Raw genomic sequence first — 21,265 nt, forward strand, 5'->3', positions numbered from 1 at the left:
CTCAAAGACAGAAATTCAGATAGGCCCCTATAGATAGGGGACACATACACACACTAGAGGGTCCCAACGGGTCGGGCTCGGTTCGGTCAAAAATGTATAAATTTTTCTTTCAAAAATGTATAAATTTTTCTTTCAGGCTCGGGTCGGATTCGGTAAGCTTTCAGTGAAAATGTAGTGTAAAAATAAATAAAATCCTATTGTCTGTCCTGTTTATTGCTTGGGGACTGTTATTTACGTGACAACACCTGAACATAACACACACACACACACACACACACACACACACACATTGGCTGCTTGTTTCTACCGCTCCCCTCGCTGGAAGCAGACCTCCCACCGCCAGCCTCCACCTTGATTAAACGCTGAAAATTAAATAAAAGAGGGAGGCAGGTTTTTCCTATTTTATTTTGTTATATTTCTCCCTCTCCCCTCGCTGGAAGCCTTGGACCTCCGGCCGCCCGCTCCCGTCTCAAACATGGAGGTCTCCCTCTCCGCGGAGCACCCACGGCGCACGCCCGGCCTGTTAAATAGCTTGTAACCATAACAACTGTGTGACACAAACTCAGTGCTTTAGTCATTAAATAATGTCAGTTTCGGACATAACAAAACAGAATGACTGTCGGGTTCGGACAGAAATATGCGGCCCGTGCCACACTCTAACACACACACACACACACACACACACACACACACACACACACACACAAGGAAAACCAGACATTATCATCAATTTATAAACACCCCCCGGATGACAGGATGTCAAAAGTGGACATGTCCGGGCAAAAGAAGATGTTTGGTCAGCCTACATATGGGAGTAATAATTCCCACATATTCAGAAATGGCAAACCCACTATATAGTGGACTAGAGTGAGTAGTGAGTGATTTCGGACACTGCCCTGGTCGCCTGTTCCAATGTGCATTCACTGAATGCTCGGAAGGAGTGTTGCCTAGACTCTGACTTGGATGGATTTTTCCTACCAAGGAAGCATCCTTGACTGTGATAGGCACCAAGTATGAAAATTGCTTAAGTTGTGTGTAACACTAAGCAAAACTTTAGTGACTTTATTTTCTAGCTGGCTTTTAGTTATACGCCTCAGCAATCAGGTGTTAGGAATTAAACTCGTACAAACTGCATATTTCATTATATATTTTGTTATCTTTTGTTGTAGTTGTAGTGATGACGCCTGTATTTTAAAAAAGAAAAAGACCGGAAGTCTTGATTCTCGCCAGCGGAACTCAGGCAGCAGGCGGAACAGAAACAACACTGCATTGTTCAGGGGGAACCATAACATCGTCGGACACTGTGTGGTCTCTGAGCTGACAGCGTTTTTGAAGGTATGTTCAATGCCTTACACCCACAGCACAAATGTTAAATGACAGCACTGATAAACGGAAAGAAATGTTTTTATTGCGCTTTGAGCAAAATTACCGCATTTCCATCTTCACGTGTGTTTGGCTCACTGGCTCATACTTAACGTAGACTCACACACTATGCATCCACGAGGGTGTATTTTGATTTATGTTCGTGGACCAACCAGACATTATTACCAAATATTCATTTAGCTCCATAACACACTATAGATAATGGGACAGTAGAACGTTGACGTTAAGTGACGTATGGCAGACGACAGACAGTCGTAGTTTCGTCCAGTAAGCAAGCCGCTCCCTCCACTCATGTCAGAGCAGTCTGTAATGTGTAACTTACCAGTAGCTTATAGCAACACATTGTCTGTAACTTACTGTCATCGTAGCTCGAATTAGCAGGCCTTAGTGAGCCTTGCTTGTGTGTGTATGAGCTTGTAAAAACCTTGAAAATGTAAGTTAGATTAACGTTAATCGTCGACCTCAGAATTGTTAAAATCTCTAAAAAAGAGAGGCTCAGATTCAGCCTAGCTTTGCTGAGAAACGCCAGAGTCAGTATAATCATTTTCATGTATTGTTCAATTAAATTGTTTTTAATTTTGGTTGTTTGGTTGTGAGCCAGCTTCTAAGTCTCATAAACCCAGACATTTGACTTGTGTTACTGTCGCCTCTTCTCTCTCTCTCTCTCTCTCTCTCTCTCTCTCACTCAGACGTTAACCCAAAGATATTTATTATTATATAAAATATACCATGTAAATATACAATGTTCACATTTGAGAAGCTGGGTTTAGAGAATTTCTGCTAATTACAAAAACCAATTAATAGTTGAATGAAATGGTTGCCGATCAGTTAACACTGACTAATGGACTGATCAGATAGTAGTTGCAGCTTTGCTCGCAGTTGGCTATGCTGTATAATAGTCTAACAGCAAGGGGCATTCAAAATTATGATGTGAATATTATGTTAGTGAGCCTCTTCCACAGATGTCCATTCAGTTGTTTTTTTTCCTATTTCCATAATTAAGTGTTGAGATTCAGAAGTCATATTCTCTCACCCAATTCAGCTGCACAGTGTACACTTACTCAGTAATAATAGTAATAATAATAACAAGTAATTTAACACACATATTTCAGATAGATGTTTGTCAGCTGACTCAGCTCACTGATGGTGTATACATCCCACCTCTTAACTTAAATGATTTTTTTCAGTGTACTGTAGCCTGACTGTCTTGTATGTTTTGTACAATATTTGTATGAAGCTGTGGAGGAGGGGTTGGAAAAGATCTTCAACTTCTCTAAAAAAAAAAAAAAAAAAGAGACATGTTTCTGAAGAGGCATGAATGACCATGTGATGATTGATTGGTTAATGAGATTTGTAGGTTGCTCCTCCTCTTGTGCTGTTCATTCATTTGCAGTTCTGACTGTTACAAATACACATATTGATGCTTTAAGGGGGGGACTTGAGCATGTTTAGAGGACTTTCAGCTGAATACCTGATGCTAATCTTGCAAAACAGTGACTCATTTGGCAGGTTTACATTGCACATATGCTTTTAATGAAGCCATCTGATGCTTCTGTATAAAGGCCTGAGGGAAGAGCATGAGCTCTACCAGTACAGGTTTGTGGTACTGATATGTCAGTCTGATGTCAGTGTTTTGTTGGAGGGATGTGTGAAGCAGCAGAGAAGAACCTGTATGCTGTCTTGGGAGCCAGCCCCTCAGACTCAGTCCAGCAGCTCAGACACAGGTACCAGCAGCTGGCCTTACAGGTAAAAAACTGTTCTGTCTGTCTCTGTATCAGTATGACGCAACACAGCCACCACTGCATACTGTTTGAGAGCAGACCTCTGTCTGTTGGTCTGTACAGTTCTGGGCTTAAATTAGACAATAGGCATAGCCGGAATGAAGCCCAAACAGAGCAGTGTTTCCCGTATTATATTATTAAGGCCCCCCCCCCAACAGCACCCCCTGCCCCCCTTGAGGGTAAAGTTAATTTTATTTTCTATATAACGCCAGATCACAACAGAAGTCATTTAAGGTTACCTTTCCTATAGAACAGGTCTATAACATGTCCTTTTATTAAACAAAGTAAATATCCCTATGTTATTTATCTTATTTATATGACGGCATGTCATTTCTGTCTCTACATGGTCACGTGTTTACAATTCTCCTCTGCTCTCTGTATCACGCATGGCGGAGTTCCGCCCCAATGCGCACACATGCACAGACACATGCGCAAACAAACACACAGGTGAGCACACTACTTGGGCAGCATTTTCTTGACCGAACTCGACTCAAGTCGGAGACAGTTATAACCAAACCCGACATGAACTCGACACAGTTTGTTACCTGACATTGTTGAGATATTGTTATGGACAGTGTGGCTGCTGTAATGCACAGTCAAACACGCCGCTACACATAATCAATTGGAGCGCAGTTTATAATGTTGTGGTCTTCAATGAAGTTGATTGAGGAAAAAAAAAAATCAATTGGAGCAGAGCCTGTGTTGCGTTCAGATGTTGTCATGTAAATAACAAATTCCAGCACTTGAATAGGCCATAGCACAACACAGCAGCATGTCAAGTGGGCCTAACCCAAGCACAATTTTTGAGTTGCTATCTGACAGCCCCCCAAAAGCTGTAAACTTAGGGGAAACATTGCAGAGGGTACATCTGACTGATATCAAACATTATTTGACTAAATGTTTATCCGAACCCTGACTTGTTACAGACCAACTTCACATTTTGTCAGGGCTGTCCTAATACAACAAAACATGCCTGTGTGTATGCTGAAGAAGTTATGGTCACTCCTGTTCATACTGGCCGTAGAGTGATCCTTTCATAGCACTGTTACATGGTAGCAGATGGGGAACAACATCTGTGGTAAAATAGATAATAATAATAAATCCAGCTGAAAATGTATTTCTAATTTGAGTTTAACAAATCCATTTGTCTATGTTGTGTGTGTATGCGAATGTACAGTACCATCCAGATCGTCTCAGAGGTGAGTGTCCTTCAGAGGCAGAGTCTGCTGTGAAGAAGTTTCTAGAAGTTGATGAAGCTTGGAAGATCCTTAGTGACCAGAACACCAGGAGACAGTATGACCTGCAGAGGAGAGGTAAGAATACACGTTTCACTTTATCTGCTTCTGTATGGACATGGTCATTGTTTAGTTTCTAAGACATGAAAAACTTTTTTCTTTTACTTTCTTTTATTTGTGTTGATATGCAGAGGTGGTCCTAGCACATTTGATGCCCTTCTTTTGTGCTAGGAAAACACAGAAATAGAAAAGAAAAAGAAAAGTATTTTTTAAAGTCATTCAGTCCTTCATTACACTACCTTTGAACGAGTGCAAATTTAATAATACACATTTATGAAACAACCTTTAATATAACCTTTTACATGAAAAACATAAAAAAGTAACTGCTTCAATAACCTTTTTAATATTTAAAATATGTCATACTTCCCTCTGTAATATCTATTTGAAAACAATAGCAAATTTCTCCCTCAAACAGATGGATTTATTCAAGTTTCTCACCAAAAGCTTAGAAGATTACGCTAAAAAGATTACGTTAAACACATGAAAACATTTTGATTTACCTTCACCTAATACACATTTTTTTCTGAATAAAGCTTGAATGCATTATAAAGTAACTCAATGCAACATCTGTCAGTAGTTAGTTTTCAACTCCAGCTGCTGACAGCCAACGTTAACTAGCTCTCCTCCTGCTGATGTCAACATGGATTTGTTCCTCACAATGAAGCATTGTCAGGGAAACAGTAGGGTGCTTCACCTGACTCATCCATAAGGAGTTAACTGCGTCCTTTCGTCCTGATGATGTCCCAGGGAAGATTTCTGTTTGTCCTTGTTTTCTATTGTCCCTGAGACAACCAGACGCTATCAGTCTTGAGCCCCGCTTTTTGGCCTGCACAGAATTGATGTTCCACAGTAAAAAACATTGGCCACTGCCATCGATGAATGTCATCTTTTTTTTTGCTGATAGGTCTATAGCAGTTAACAAGGCAAAAATTGGCCGATGTGCGGCGGTTAAATAGGCACATCCCTCGTATCTGATGTGGATCTGTCATGTGGTTGGCAACACCCCATTCACAATACGGTCAGTATCAGCTCTGATACTACTCCAGTGTATTGGATCAGTACATCCTTACACTCTGGCCCATCCATTCATATACCAATATTTGTGGTGTCTTGAACACATGAACCCCTGCATAAATACTGTCCTAGAATATGTATAATATCACAAATCTGCTGCCTGTTTTATAACATCTGACAGTGCAGAAATGTTGATTGACAGGACGTTACGTTGGGACTTTGGTTTTAGTCCTGTTTGCTGACATACTGGTATAAAGCCTTTTATCCCTGCAGCTGGCATGAATAAAAATATAGGGAGGGAGTGCTGGTCAGTTCATTACTGTGGTTGTACGAGGGTTTTTAATCCATTTTGCCCTGGTCACACTAGGGATGGGTACCAAAACCTTGTATTAAACGGGCCCCGGGGCCAAATTATTGAAGACCATAGTATTGATGCTCCAAAGTGTGGTTAAATTTTACAAGAGCTGATGCCGACACTGCTTGTTACCGCAAGTTCAACAATGTCTTTGCATGTAAAGGCAGAAACACAAGCAATCTTTCCAAACATCTAGTGAAAGTGCATCACATACAGACAGAGAAATGCACCGTTTTTGATGGCCTATCTCATAGTTCATCTCCGGTTACGCCATCCTACTCGGGTATGTTATAGTATCCCGAAAAGCGCTATATACTGTAAATCCAATGTATTATTGTCATTATTATTATTATTATTATTATTATTGTTATCATTATTATTATTTTTATAGTAATTAATTCAGGTTGCTTTGGTTCCTAGCATTTTTTTTCCCTGTTAAAGGGTTTTTGGGGGAGTCTATCCTTATCCACTGTGAAAGTCCAAGGACAGAGGGATGTTGTATGCTGTAAAGCCCTCTGAGGCAAATTTTCATTTGTGATATTGGAGTTAATAGATAAAATTGAAAATTGAAATTGACTTCAAAACAGTACTGTCATAGAATGTTAATTTATGTACTGAACTTACATCCATAGAAAATAATTAGTTACATTTTTTTTCTCATAAAATCCCCCAAAAAGAGCTGACAAGAATACCGCATGGATACGCAGTATCAGTGAGAGTAGTATTATCACAAAAATCCCATTCCTAGGTCACACTGTGAGGGAAATAATACAAATACAATACAGCTTGTAGTACTTGGAAGTTTTTATGATCAGTGGTTCAGACACTTCTCAGCCAGAACCACAAAAGTATGAAGGTTTGATGCCCAGTTCTACTTTTAAGTTTTGTAGGCTGGAAAATTTATATTTCACATTCCAATATTGACCCAAAGTCGCTGTGAGGAAAAAAATGTCCTGATATAGATAGATTTTCAACTCTAAGAAATAAAATAGATATTTGTTTTCTGTTGTTGTGTGTGCAAGCCCCATGCTCTCCCTTATCATTAGTCCTGTTTTGAGTTATTACCAGTTCAGCAGCAATTGAGATGCATGGGCTTACACAGCATGCGTACTGTCTTTCTCTCTTGTTTTTAATTGTTGTGTCAGTTGCTGTTTGTAGTGGTTGTTTTATCCCTGAGAAACCTAACCAGGGACAAGCATTGCAGATCAGTTACGGCAAAAAGTCCCATATGCATTGGTTGTATTGTAGTGATGTGTCAGTCGCGAACAAACCGGTTCAAAGAGCCGGCTCTATTAAGTGAACGATGGGAGCCGGCTCCCGTCCGCGAGTCTTTTTTTTTTTTTTTTTTTTTTTTTTTTGTAGTTAAATAATAGGTTACAAGCACAGACCATAGAAACAAAACTACAAGGCAGAATGACGGGATGATGGTGGTCAGTTCATATAGACACCTAAAACTGTTGGATGCTGCTGTTTTGCACATTGCAATTTAGCTATTTATTTTTATTATGTTATTTATTTATGATTATTTGTGTTTAAATAAAAATTGAAAATGTCAATAGCCGTCCTTTTTTATTTCTATGCTTAAGTTTTTAAAGGTATTTCTATCTGCTTTGTGTAGCACGGTGGTTCTACAAGCAAGTCAGTGCATTCATTGGGTGGTTTCGGAGAGTTACAAGGGTCTGTAAATGCAATGAAAACAATTGGCTACAGCAATTTATTGATATTAGAAAATATAATTTTTACTTGTGAATACTTCAATACAAAAGATGTATTGAATTATTTAAGTGATATGTGTACACATACATATCATAAGCCAAACAGCGCTAAATTTGGCTGAATTATAAAATGTATAAGTGGTAAAATGAAGAGCCGTTTGGGAGCCGAAAGAGCCGGCTCTTCATGGTGAGCTGGGCCAAATGATCTCGCTCACTAAAAAGTACAAAAAAGAACCGTAATTCCCATCACTATTGTATTGATATGTAACAAATGAAACAATATTATGTATCATCCTTGTCACAAAAGTGAATAAGACTTTTTTTTTTAATTATTCCACACACAGTGTAACACTAATTAAAATCCAAGCAAAGTTTAGCACTAATTATTCATGGTTCAAGTCATTATCACTGTCAAGCTGCACAACTTGTTAATGACTGTTTCCTCAAGAGTGAACTGTAAAAAAAAATTAAAGTGTGTGAAATCCATCTGTTAACCTGTCTATCCATTGTTCTATCTCTAGTCCATCTGTCAGTCCATCCATTTATCTGTCCTTATATCTATTTTCATCCATCTATCCACTGATGGCTGAGGTTCTGTCCTAGATCTGTTATTTTTTTTTTAGAATGTAGAATATTTGTTGATTCATTAAAAAAATCTCAGTTATAAAAGCATTGAGGCCCTTAATTCAGTCTGTTGTAGAAGCACTTTTGTTAGCAGTTTTAAGCTTTGAGTCTTCTTAGGTAATTCTCTACAAGCTTTGCACTCTTCATTGGAATGTTATTCCCATTCTTCCTGGCAATTCTTATCTTTTTTTTTTTTTTTTTCACTCGCGTTATTATTGAGTTTTCACAGATGTATCAACAGTACACACATATTGACACAAAAATAATACAGTGTGGCACAAACACCAAATAAAAATACAAATAACAATAATTCGTTGTCTGGGGCGTTGTCAGTATTCAAATAAGTGTCTTCAAGTTAGGGATTCTTTTAGTTGGTGTCTTGTCTCATATGGATGTTCCATTTTTTTCCAGTTATTTTTAAATGTATTCTCTTTAATTTTCAAAACACATGTCAACTTTTCCATCACTAAAATTTCTTGGTCAATTTCTAGCCAGTGTTCCTGTTTTGGGGGGCTTACCTTGAGCCAGTGCCTGGTAATAGCTTTCTTATTTGCTCCAAATAAAACTGTAGTCAAGTAAATGTCTTTTCTTATCACAATACCTTTAATGTTCCCGAGATACATCACAAGGCAGGTATTTGGGATTTCATATCCCAAAACATTTTCAACAGCCACATGAATATTTTCCAGTATGACCAGATCTTTGTACAGTTCCAAGAAATATGCGAGTGGTAGGCCTCCATGCTCCCACACAGCCTCCAACATTGTTGCTGTGTACCAAGCTGCCTGCTATTTATTTTGGGTGTTGTGAAAAAGCAGGTTAAATTCTTCTAGCAGAATTCCCTCGACACTAGTTAGTTTGTGAATGTACATTGTGTCTCACACATTTGGTATCAATCTTTCTCTTTTATTTGAATCTTTAACTCTGCTTCTTATCTTTAATTTTTACTTTTTATTTTTTTCTTTTTAATCTTATTCTATTTAATGTCCTTTGATTTTGATCAATAAAGTATATCTATCTTACCTTATCTTCCAGTATTGCTTTGATGTAAAGTGTTGAGTCCCCTCTACATCCCCCAAAGCTTGGTAGGAAGCAGAGATGAACTGAGAACCCTTCTGTTTGTATACTTCTGCAATCACCTCAGTCATATTTTTTGAGATTTCCTCTGATCCCTGGCTTAAACTTTGAATGAAATGCAAACCATCATAATGTGTGAATCGCTCTTTTTAATTTGCATTTTTCCATGATAACATTCCATATTTCTAGAGTAAATGCTACTACTGGATCCATTGCATGTCTCAAAGTTTCTGTCAAATATTTGTCTCCCACCAAGATCTGGATCTGGTAGCCCTGTATTTCCGTTTCCATTTCTTTACATCGAAAAATGGAAAGTGTGTGGTCTACACCAACAGGCCAGGGATCTAAGCTGGGCTCCATAAAAGTATTCCCTAAGATTTAGTAAAGCCATTTTACCTCTACTTTTAGGCAGCCGAAGAGTCATTAGTTGCGATTTCAAATGAATTGAGAGATCATCTTATCGCTGGCTATAAAATTGGCTTGGGGAACATTGATTAGGAGAGATTGAAATGAATATAGTAGATTTGGTAGGATATTCATTTTAACTGTTTGAATTCTGGCACTGAAGTCTAAAGGAAAATATTTATTTATTTTAGTTTTTAGGAGGCAGATCTCCTTTGTTTCATAGGGATGTGCATAATTAATATACTCAGAGGTGGAGAAATTATTCAGACCATTTACTACAGTCTAAGTACCATACTATAAAAAAAAAACTTTGTAAGAAGTTTTAGCCCTGCACTAAATTGCCGCTTAAGTAATAAGTATTGTCAGGAAAATGTAATTAAAGACTATAAGTAAAAATACTCAAAAAATACTCAATGCATAAAAGTGTCCCCTGTGACTGTTATGTATGATGTCATTAGATTATTGTTACTCATGCAGTAATGTAAAAGCAGGGTTTTGCTGTTGTAGCTGGTTTAGGTTAAAGTTAAATTTTTAAACTATTTTGTATGGGATTGCAATAAATGATCATTATCTCATTATGTTGGTGGGTATTTCATTTATAAGAAAACCTCATACTTTACAAGCTCTTTCTCTTTGTATGTTTTGTGTGCAAAGTCACTAAAGCTCTCAAATAATTGTATAGGAGTAAAAAGTACAATATTTCCCTCTGAAATGAAGTAGAAATATAAAGTAGCATGTAAAGCAAAGACTCAGTTACAAACACAGCACTTAACTGTAGTTAATTACATTCCACCATCGAATATACTGATAAAATAGCATTACTGTGAGTGATCTTACTGCAAACAATCGTTTTGCTTAGCATGGTAGGCCTGGCATGTACTTTTTTTCCCAGAGTCATTTCCCTAAACACTGCACTCACCAATCGCCAGGTGAAGTTGGTGCCCAAAGCACTGCACTAGAAACTTTTTAAAGCCTTTTTGTTCCACTGTTGCAACAGGGACCATATGTTTAGCAATGTGGTAGGACACCGCATTAGTTATATTGCACCGCTTGGCACTTGTCTTTTCACAGGGCACACCACAGGTAAACGAGGCCTGCATCAGGCTTTGTTTCAAGGCAGTAGACTGCGAGGGTTTCGCAGACAAGGCAGAGGCCTTTGAGGGTTTCGCAGCCGAGGTAGCAGCAGCGACACAAGGTTTAACACACTCCTTGTACAGAAGTTTATGGCGCTGTTATAAATGGTGATAGAGATTTGAAGTGCTTCCACTTTTGGATGTAACTAGTGCTGCACGATTAATCTAATCGCAATCGCAATGTCAGGCTGTGCGATTACATAATCGCATAAAAGGCTGCGATTTGCGATTTAATGTAAATAAATGTCAACGTGTCTGCCTGTGAACGTGACTGCCTCTCCTGTAGTGTGTGGAGTTTGTTGACATTACGCCCACAAGCTAACCTGGTGTGTGCAGAATATATGGTCAGATGACCACCCTGCATGCAGCAGTGACCAACATAGACATGACAACGCCTGAACGCAACTCAGGCTCGCTCCGCTGTAGGTACAGTGACGTGCTGCTGAGTGAGCAGCATGTTTGACTGTGCATAACAGCAATCGGTTGATGGTCATTTACACTGTCCATAACAATAACTATCTCAGGTCAGTTCAGTGCCCCCCTGATATAATGTAGGGGAAACACTGAATCAAGCAAGAAGACTAATCATACTTTTTTTTTTTTTATTATTATTATTATATTGTAATCGCAATCGCAAATAGTGATATTGTCCACTCAAATCGCAATCACACATTTTTATCAAATCGTGCAGCACTAGATGTAACCTCTTTGTGGCATTCTCATCAGATATTTTAAATCTGAACCATCTCCAAATAATTGAACCATTGTTTTTCTTTTTACAAACCAGTTCTTCAGCAATAGTAGTGTAGACCTGTGCTTCGGCTCCCTCCATGTTGCAGGACTTGAGCGAGCAGGGCCGTGTTAGCGAGCATGCACAGAGACATCTTGGTTTTTTTGGAGACTGAGAAGCCGAGGGCACTATCAGCAGACAGCTTGTCACTGAAAGCAGCCCGCCTTCAAGTATGCGTAATATTAAGTCTTAATAAAATGTAGTCAGATGAGTTATATATAAATTTATCCCCCATGCAGTTGTCGTGAAGGGGGGAATTAGCTAGAGAGACCAAAACAGTTTTTTTTGTACCAGGCTGTAAACATGTTTATATCTGCTGTAAAGTTAGACATTTTAACATGGGGGTCTATGGGGATTGACTGGAGTAAGCCTCAAGTGGCCATTCAATAAACTGCAGATTTTGGAGCTATAGTGTTGGCTTTTATTTTTCAGCCCTGGAGGTAACTGCTTGTTCAAAACTCTGTATTTCCATTGTCCAGTGTACTCTCTGTTACTTTACGCTCATTATTTCTTTTCATTGGTTTGAGGTTTGACTGGTGCTCTTTCAGTCACATTATCTGCACCCTTTTCTTTGTGGCATCTGACTTGAGAATTAGTGCCTCCTCCTGGTTATCTCAATGAACAAATGTCCATTTTTATTTTATTTTTGCAGATTCTCTGACAATTTGGTTAAAATTTGCACAACCTTTGGATGAAAACCCAACTAGAGACTTGTCCTGAAGCCACTCCAGCATTGTTTTGGCTGTATGCTTTCCAACTGGACAGTAAATCAAGGGGGCTTGTCACGACACCTGTCACTCATGATGTGACAACAATGATTGGAAGCTGATTCTAGGAGTATGGGCTGTAAAAAAAATTGGCCCATTTAGATAAATCCTGCGTTTTTGTGACTACCAAAAACAATCAGTTCTAAGGTTAAGTAACTAATATTTTAATATTTTCTTTAATTTAATAATCTTCTTGTCTTTATTGTAAAAGATAGGCAGGGCTTAGCCCTGCTAGCCCATTTATACCAGCCGTCTCTGATTATCATGTTACAGCTGAAATAATAAGACAGCTACAAAATAACTTACCACTATGAAACGTCCTACTCCAGTCTTACTGTGCATTCACACCAAAAGTGTCATGAGCGTCATAAGCGGCCGGCAGCCATTCATTTTCAATGTACGCTTGCTACGAAGGGCGTTAGGGGCGTCGGCTGCAGCAAGCGGCACGATGCCAGTGACCAGAGCGTCAAGTAGAAGTTGAGAGAAGCTGAACTTTATGCAAATGAGCAGCGCCGCTGCCGAAGCAGCAGCCAATTGCAGACCGGGATTCGGGTACGGAGGTCTGGGCTCTCCCGGAGCTGTACGAGCCGGTGAAATTCACCGTGGAGTTGCCGGGTTTGCAGGACTCTGTGGACCCAGACGGCCCGACGGCTCCGGGCCCTGTGTTTCCTCAGCAAATACGCCGATGCAGTACAAAAGAGGCTTCCCAAAGTGCGATTAATGAGCTCCCACTTATTTACCACCAATTACATTTCTCAGTGGTCCTACGTGCCAACAGGAGAGTAAAATCATAATTATAAAGGACTCTATATTGACTGTGTTTATTAGCGTTATTTTAATTGTGCAATGAAAGTCATGGATAATACAAAGTGAAGACATAAATGATAGTATATTTGTTGATCCTTGTAAAGTGAACAGCCGTGTCAGCCTTGATGGACACATCTGCAGCAGCCGGCCCCGCCCCTTTGGCCGCTGCAAGCGCCTGCTGGAGCTGCTGCCAGGCAGCGCGATGCCAGCGACCTGAGCAACCACTGGCGCTCATGACGCTTTTGGTGTGAAGGCACAGTTAGTTGCGAAGGAGCTTCGGAGTCTATCGGCTCGTGTTTCTTCACTCAAATTGATGAGGGCCAACGGCTGCCATTGTTAGCTTAGCCTCAGTTGTTCTTTTCGGCAGGTGAAATCAGATAAGCTAAGGGGCGTGACGTTTCTGATACACGCTCTAAGCATTGCACCAGTCACAACAGACTGAGTGAGCTGACCAATCAGAGCATACTGGGCTGCTGGGGAGGCGGGACATAAGCCAAACACAGCGTTTCAGACAGAGGTGCTGCAGCAATGAGCAGTACAAGACAGATAATGTGTGTTTTAAACATTAAAGCACATTAATCTATTCCACCTGACCCCAGTATTACATATTTATATCAATATGACCATGAAAATAAGCATAACAGGTCTCCTTTAATTGGACCTCATGGCATGGTTTTTGACCTGACAGGCAATTGTGAATTGTGGGACATTAAATGTACAGGTTTGTGCCCTTTTGAATCTAAGTCCAGTCACTAAAGTTGTCTGCAGATGGGCTCCAATCAAGTTTTAGATATAAGGATGAAGGATAATTAAAACAAACAGGATGCACCTGACCACAGTTTGGAGTGCCACAGCAAAGGGCCTGAATACTTAAGTAAATGAGAGATTTCAGTTTCCTAATTTGGCAAAAGATTCTAAAACGTTCTAAAACATGTTTTCACTTTGTCATTATGAGTTATTGAGTGTATTGGTAAAAATAGTAATTTTATCAATTTAAAGTTACAGTTGTGCTTGTCCTCCTCCTGCTAAAATAATGATGTAATGCTTATTGCTTCACCAGCACTGGAACTGAAACAGGATTGGCCTGTGGATTCTACAGTCTATCTGGACGACATGACCTGGGATCCAGGTAACTACACGCCATGTGCACGAAAACACTCATGCCTCAAAACAGGTCTCTGAAAAACTACCTTTATGGTGTTAAAGAGTGTCAAAGTCAACACCAAGCAACAAAGTGGTGTCAGTGGCAATCCATCATTTGAGAAACTGTTCAAGGTTAATATAATAAGACAAGAATGTCTGTTTTGGATAATCCAATTAACCCATTTAGACTGGCACCAGCATTTGTGTGTGTATACCTTTAAGACTGGCTGCAGCATCCATGCGTATGCACCATTAAGACTGGGATTGACGTTCATGATAATCATGTCCTCTTGTATTACAGGTAAAGGTAACTGCACATACAATACCTAGCATGCTCAGTGTCAGTGTAAAGTAAAGTCTGTCACAGGGAATGTGCACCTGGTGTAAATAGCTAATAAAAAAATACCGTCATTCGTCCTTCCTCTTATTGCAGCTATTTCCAAGAAAACAGGTGAAGAGGCATGTCAATTGATTCTTCAATTGACAATTTCAATTGATTTTACATTCCAACTGACTTTAATGATACAACTTGCTTTAGCAAAGTAAAAGCATTGCATACCATAAAACTTCACTTAATAGCCCAGGTTGTTACTTGATTAAATTACTGAACTCGACAGGCTTTGGGACAAGCGTCTACAGTATGTGAGACAGGCCTTCAGTTCCTTTTACACATAACTTTTAATCAGCAAAGATTGGGAAATACAATCAGATTGTTTAGGCTTCAGATTATAAATCAATTATGAATCATTCATTTGATCTAGCTCCGACAGACAGCGCATCAGAGAGAGAGAGAGAGAGAGTTACAGTACTCAAGGATTGTGGCACCCAGCATACCGACACAACCCCACTTTATCCAGTTAAAACAAAACTTGGATACATTTTTATGAAAAACCCTTTTGATTCTTTTGAATTGATTCTTGATTCTTCTATAAAACAATAAATAAAAATGAACTGCTTGGCAACCAGACCAGGCATCTAATTGAGACAGGCGTTTATTTGTCAAAATGTGTAGCCACACTGAGCTACTAAAAGGGGCTGGACTTTTAAGTGAAGTTTAATGGTATGTTTTTATGTATGTGTATATATGTATCATTTTCCTATATAAAAATGTTTTTCTTCTAATAGCATGAATAGCAAAATAATCTTGTCATCATATGTTGTCATTTACGATTTGGGTTAAATGTCAGTCATAATAATGGAACATGGTCATGCTCACTGTCTGATTGGGGCTGGTAAATCTATAGTTTTCCCTCTAAAATGGGAGTGTGTGTTATTTCAGATGAGTGTGTGTATACATACAGCTGTCGCTGTGGAGGAGGATTCAATGTCTCTGAGGAAGAGGTGGAGGAGGAGACACAGAGGAGGCAGCTGGATAATGAAGAGGAGGACACAAAGGATGAAGAGCACAGAGGAGTAGTTGTTTGCTGTGATACATGTTCCCTCAGTGTGTATGTCACATGGTCATTACGTAGAAAGACTCAAATCTTAAAATGCCAATAATAATCCTTGTTTGGAAACCTGCCGAGCCTGGCTACCTCACAATTGTGTCAACATTACCCTCTATGGAAGAGGACACCAAATCATCAATGTGTTGGTCAGTCGAAGTAAAAAGTGGAAGAGTTCTCTCAGTGTCTCAGACTTTGCCTTCACTGTCTCCATCACTTCTGTTAAGGGCCCCATGAAGCAAGGCACCAATAAAACTGCTTACTCATGCTCTTTTTCAACCAACATGGAATTGGTTCTGTTCCTGCACCTAATTATGAACCGTTCCGAGCATTTTGACTAATAAATAAATTGGTTCAGACCCTGAAAAGTTGGTTCTCAGTTGGAACCAAAAGCAGGTTTGTCTTCACTGGAGTTTGAACCATGATGACATCAATGGCCATGTCATACTATACAGGCTGGAAAGAGGATGGACAAGGCAACAATGGAGAGGTCAATGTAAAGCACTTTGTGCTACATTTTTGTATAAAAAGTGCTTTATAAATAAAGATTGATTGATTGATTGAAGTGAGAAATCATCAAAGAGAGTGCAGTGGTCTCATTAATAGTTGGTTCATGCTTGTTTGTTTGTTTGTTTTTTTTTTGCGTAAAAACAAATGTATGAATATTAGCAAAATACGGGCATTGGCATCGGATCGGACTGCATGGGAAAATGCCGATCCATGAACTCCGATCCAGTTTTTCATCGAGTCCACTATCAATCTACTATCAATCCACCAGGCCAGCATGCAGATGGCAGATACACAGAGGGTAGGAAGAGTAGCGGTCAACTTAGTTAACTGACTATTTGTTTTCTGCTCTGTTTTTTTGAGAGTGATATTTTTATTTGGTTTACACACTTACTGTTTAAGTAAAGAGCACTGATGGCACTGTTTTGGGCACAATTAGTAAAATTGGAGCCATGGACGGACTACAAAAACACTACTAAAATAACTGAAAAGGAAAGGCTGCATTGTTTGTTAAATGTCAACAATGTCTTGTGGTGTTAATCTATGTTTAATTTATTAGGGGGCCAAAGCAATGTTAGACATTTTAAAGATTTCTTGTGTTGATCTATTTTCTATTTATTAAGGGGCCAAAGCAGCCAAAGCAAACCAGCTATATTTTTTATTTAATGTTAATGTTCAAATTTACAGTTTGTTTATTTAAGCCTGTTAACAATAAACAGGTCAATTTCTCATACCAACTGTTGTGGATCATTCTAACTAACCTGATTAAGTAGTTGTTCTTTGCTTGATCAAACCTTTTCTAACATGACTGACAACAAAATAAGTGAATATGTATAATACGCGCTTGGGTCGGATTGGTATCGGTATCGGCCAAAACTCAAGGCTGTAATACCGGTATCAAATCGGAAGTGAAAAAGCTGGATCGGGACATCCCTAATATCCACACACCAACAGCCTGCAGCAGCAAAAACCTGGACTGGATCTGCCGACTGACTGGACTGGGCTGACTTTGACGGACAGACTAACAGTGAAGTAACAGACTGTAAGGACTGTGAGTAAACTTTATTCTTTTATTCTTCTTTTTTTTTTTCTTTTTTAAGTTTTTTAGGCTAAGTGAGCTATATTTGTGTTACCAACTAAACTGAATGGATTTTTTTATTGTGTTGGACTGTGGGGGAATATTGGGTTCTAATTTTCCCCCAAATGTAATTTACACTCCTGGGTGTCGAAATTGTTGTTATTCTTTTTGTGCCGTCACTCAGTATAGGGTGTATGTTCTTGGTGATGTACATTCTTTGTGAGGTTTTATGTTTAAAACAAACAACTAAAAGGCAAACAGAAAAAAACACCCACAACTAACTAAAACTTGACTGTCTTAACATGCTGTGAGGGAGACATGGCTGGCACCCCAGAAAAATAAGATTAACCTAAACTAAACAGATTAAAACAAGAATAAATAAACTTTTACCTCAAACCGACACAAACTGAGATTAAGCAAATTAAAATACGTCTGCTTAACTGTAAGACCCAAATTTAATTTATTTTGTCCACCAGATTTTCTTTCTTTACCTGTCAGCACCATTCCTGTGTAAGTGATACCTTGTGTGTGCTGTCTGGCTCTCAGCAGTGATATTACAGTGTTGCGGATGGGTGTTGTATGGTAGACCAGTGACCATCATGGGGATTGCTATTAAGTGATGTGATGGTCTGAAGAGGCACTTGTGAGGTTTCACTCAGGCAGAGTGAGGGGTGTCTGTACACTCTGGGATCCTCGTTACATGTCTGAACCTGCCTGATAGCTGGCATGATGCAGCATACCTGATGCTCATCAAACGCATCACACGCAGATAACCAGCAGCTACCTGTCTCTCAGGAGCAGGGTTTAAACCTCATACGCATCCTGAAAAAGTCACCTAAAAAGCCTATCCAAGGCATACTCAAAGTAAACTGAAAGCTGTACTTGTTCCATCTTTCGTAGATGTACATGCATAGTCTCATTTAGAAGGTCACACTCCCATCAGCCTCACATAGTCCAAATTCAAAGTAGATTACAATAAACATTTTACACATGTCTCTGTACGCTTTTGTCCAGGTGCTTTTCAAAAAAAGGCAAAAACAATAAACTGAATGTGTGATTACAAGAGGAAAAACTAATTTACAGACAGACAGAAATGTTGTTTTAGGATCTTACTGTACACAAGAACACTTTATAAAAAGTGCTGTGGACCTCTGGAGTGTCACTGACTACAGGACCCATGAGTATGAGAGGCCCTTTGAGACATAATTCATACTTGGTATCACATGTAACATCATACTCTCATACATACGCCACTGTACTCTTACACAAACACTACCCTCTTACATGCACAATCATACTCTCATACATACACCACTATACTCTTACACAAACACTACTATGCCCTCTTACATGCACAATCATACTCCTATACATACACCACTATACTCTTACACAAACACTACTATACTCTCATATTTATCATCATGTTTTCTTTTATTTACTGTCATACTCGTAGTATAACAGAGGATAATATTATATGTATGTAAGTATGATAGTATGTACATGAAAGTAACAGTATATGTAAAACAAAGTTCTAATATATGTATGAGTGAATAATATTATATTTGAAACAGAATAATAGCATATGTAAGAGAAATTAGTTGTACATGTGAATGCAAATAATCATGTGTAAGGAACAAAATGACAGTGAATGTAAGACAGAATGACAGGGTATGTGAATGAGAATAGTTGTTTGTGTGAGAGAGTTTGATTGAAACGGAAATAATACTGAATTCTCAGTTCCTGATTGGTTATTTTTGATGAAGCGAGAAAGCCCGACTTCCCAATCAAAATATGAAAAGATGGCGGACCTTGAGCGACTCAGTGAAGCTGTTGGCCTCTGACTGTCCACACAGGCTGCTGAGCAGAGCGGAGCGCCCGCGGAGGCTCGCGCACTGCAAAGAAAACATGATGATAAATATAAGAGTATAGTAGTGTTTGTGTAAGAGTATAGTGGTGTATGTATGAGAGTATGATGTTACATGTGAAACCAAGTATGAATTATGTCTCAAAGGGCCTCTCATACATAAGCCTTGGTGGAGGTGGGCCAATCGCTGGCTCTTCAAACACCTCAGAACTACAGTGGTGGAAAAAAGTTTTCGGACACCCATGCATTTGTGAAATATTGCATTAAGAATCACTCTTAGGTCTTCAAGTGCAATTTCTTTTAGTACAATCACAGCCCAAATACTAAATAAATCCTAAAAAAAAGCCATTAAAAACTTAAAATTGATTGATTCCATAAAAATACATAAGAAATTTTGAGTATTGGGTCATTTTGGTACCAGTGATGAAGGTCGGTCTTTTTATTAAAAGACACAATTTTTGTTGCCAAGCTTCGTGTCTACATAAAGCCAGCACATTCGAAAGTTCTTCAGACACAAAAATGGCTAAAACAAGGAACCTAACGCAGGAAACACGCCTGAAGATAAAGATTCTCAGCCAGGAAGGGTACAGCTGCCGCCAGATAGCCAGGAAGTGCAGATGCAGTCCTTCAGCAGTTGGATACACTCTGCAGAAATACAGACGAACCAACAGCTTGGAAGACCAACCAAGATCTGGGCGTCAAGGGTTTCTTCAGCAAGAAATGACCGCATCCTGATCCGCATGTGCAGGCAAAACCGCGAATGACATCACAGGAGCTTCAGCAGCAGTGGTCAAACCAAACTGGTGTCCAGTGTTGCACCCGCACTGTACGTGGCCAACTTTTAGATCATGGCTTAAGGTCCTACAAGGCTATCAAGAAGCCCCTGATCAATGAGAGACAGAGGTTAGCCCGGCGTTGCTGGGCCCAGGCACACAAGAACTGGACAGCCAGGAATTGGAAGAAGATTTTGTGGTCAGATGAGTCCAGTTTCCAGCTTTATCTTCCTCCTACTAATGTGAGGGTATGCAGAAGGCCAGGCGAAGCGTTATCTCCAGCATGTACAGTACCTACTGTCAAGCATGGTGGAGGCAGTATCATGGTTTGGGGATGCACGAGTGCTGCTGGTGTTGGTCATCTCACTGTCTGTGATGGCACATTGAACTCTACCAAGTATTGTACCATTCTCGAAACCACATGCTCCCTTCTGCGCGTGCACTGTTCCGTCGAGGTAAAAACTGGATGTTTCAACAAGATAATGCCCCTTGCCACACATCCAAGGCCAGTAGAACTTGGCTGCAGGAGCACAGTATCCAGGTCTTAGAGTGGCCAGCTCAATCCCCGGACATGAGCCCCATTGAAAATCTGTGGTGGATTATCAAAAGGTCTGTTTCAAAGCATAAACCAAAGAATTTAGAAGAATTAAAAGCAGTAATTCAAGAAGAATGGGACGAGATTACCCCTCAACAGTGTGAAAGGCTCGTGGGGAACATGCCAGCCAGGATTAGAGCTCTACTACGTGCCAATGGCAGGACTACTAAATATTAATTTGATGATGTGATGGTTTATTTATTTTTTGTTCAGTTTTGAACACATTCTCTGTTATTTGTTGACTTTGATACCGACAATGTTGAGAACTGACATATTGAAACTGTCAAGAATTTAGTTTTGTTAGTTTTTCTTGTAAACAATAAACAAAAAAATATAATTTGTATTTGTTTGTATCTGTCTAATGCAGCCACACCTTTTGAAACACAAAAAAGATTTTTCCACAAATATTTCATGATAATATTTGAGATTGTATAAAATTTTAAGGGTGTCCGAAAACTTTTTTCCACCACTGTATAGAGAATGTGTTCCTTGAGGGCAGCCCTGGTTGGCAATGGAGGTCATATCAACAGCACTGGAAGCTCCTATTGGCTCAAGTGAAGTGTCAGTGGAAAGGCCAGAAGCTCGCCTCCAATTTGAGACATTGTGGATAATATGTGGAGAAATATGAACATCTGAAATGATGCAATGGCAGTAAGTGAGGAGGAGCTCTGCTCCTGGTTTAACTCCTCCTGCCTTTCTATAATGGACTCT

The 21,265-nt window shown here is 39.4% G+C and overlaps 1 protein-coding gene across 3 annotated transcripts; it reads left to right on the plus strand.

The window, feature by feature from the left end:
• Positions 1 to 1,238: 1,238 nt before the first annotated feature.
• On the plus strand, positions 1,239 to 15,911 carry dnajc24 (DnaJ (Hsp40) homolog, subfamily C, member 24). Of its 3 annotated transcripts, none has more exons than XM_049574527.1 (5): positions 1,239 to 1,335; positions 3,026 to 3,129; positions 4,342 to 4,477; positions 14,207 to 14,275; positions 15,569 to 15,911. In XM_049574527.1, the coding sequence occupies exons 2-5, from the start codon at positions 3,028 to 3,030 to the stop codon at positions 15,787 to 15,789; spliced, it is 528 nt and encodes a 175-aa protein (XP_049430484.1). In that variant the 5' UTR covers positions 1,239 to 1,335; positions 3,026 to 3,027; the 3' UTR covers positions 15,790 to 15,911. The 3 variants fall into 3 exon arrangements, with proteins under 3 accessions (XP_049430484.1, XP_049430486.1, XP_049430485.1); XM_049574529.1 differs by having other exon boundaries at positions 15,591 to 15,911; XM_049574528.1 differs by having other exon boundaries at positions 1,256 to 1,335; positions 3,013 to 3,129.
• The last annotated feature ends 5,354 nt before the right edge of the window (positions 15,912 to 21,265 follow it).

Source organism: Epinephelus fuscoguttatus, linkage group LG4 (genome assembly GCF_011397635.1).
Source record: "Epinephelus fuscoguttatus linkage group LG4, E.fuscoguttatus.final_Chr_v1".
In the NCBI taxonomy this organism is placed as follows: domain Eukaryota; kingdom Metazoa; phylum Chordata; class Actinopteri; order Perciformes; family Serranidae; genus Epinephelus; species Epinephelus fuscoguttatus.

Bases quoted from the DNA above. Each gene is read 5' to 3' on its own strand.
- dnajc24 (XM_049574527.1), top strand. From the start codon at position 3,028: ATGTGTGAAGCAGCAGAGAAGAACCTGTATGCTGTCTTGGGAGCCAGC. The intron at 3,130-4,341 runs GTAAAAAACTGT...GCGAATGTACAG, and splicing joins ACCAGCAGCTGGCCTTACAG to TACCATCCAGATCGTCTCAG. The intron at 4,478-14,206 runs GTAAGAATACAC...TTGCTTCACCAG, and splicing joins GTATGACCTGCAGAGGAGAG to CACTGGAACTGAAACAGGAT.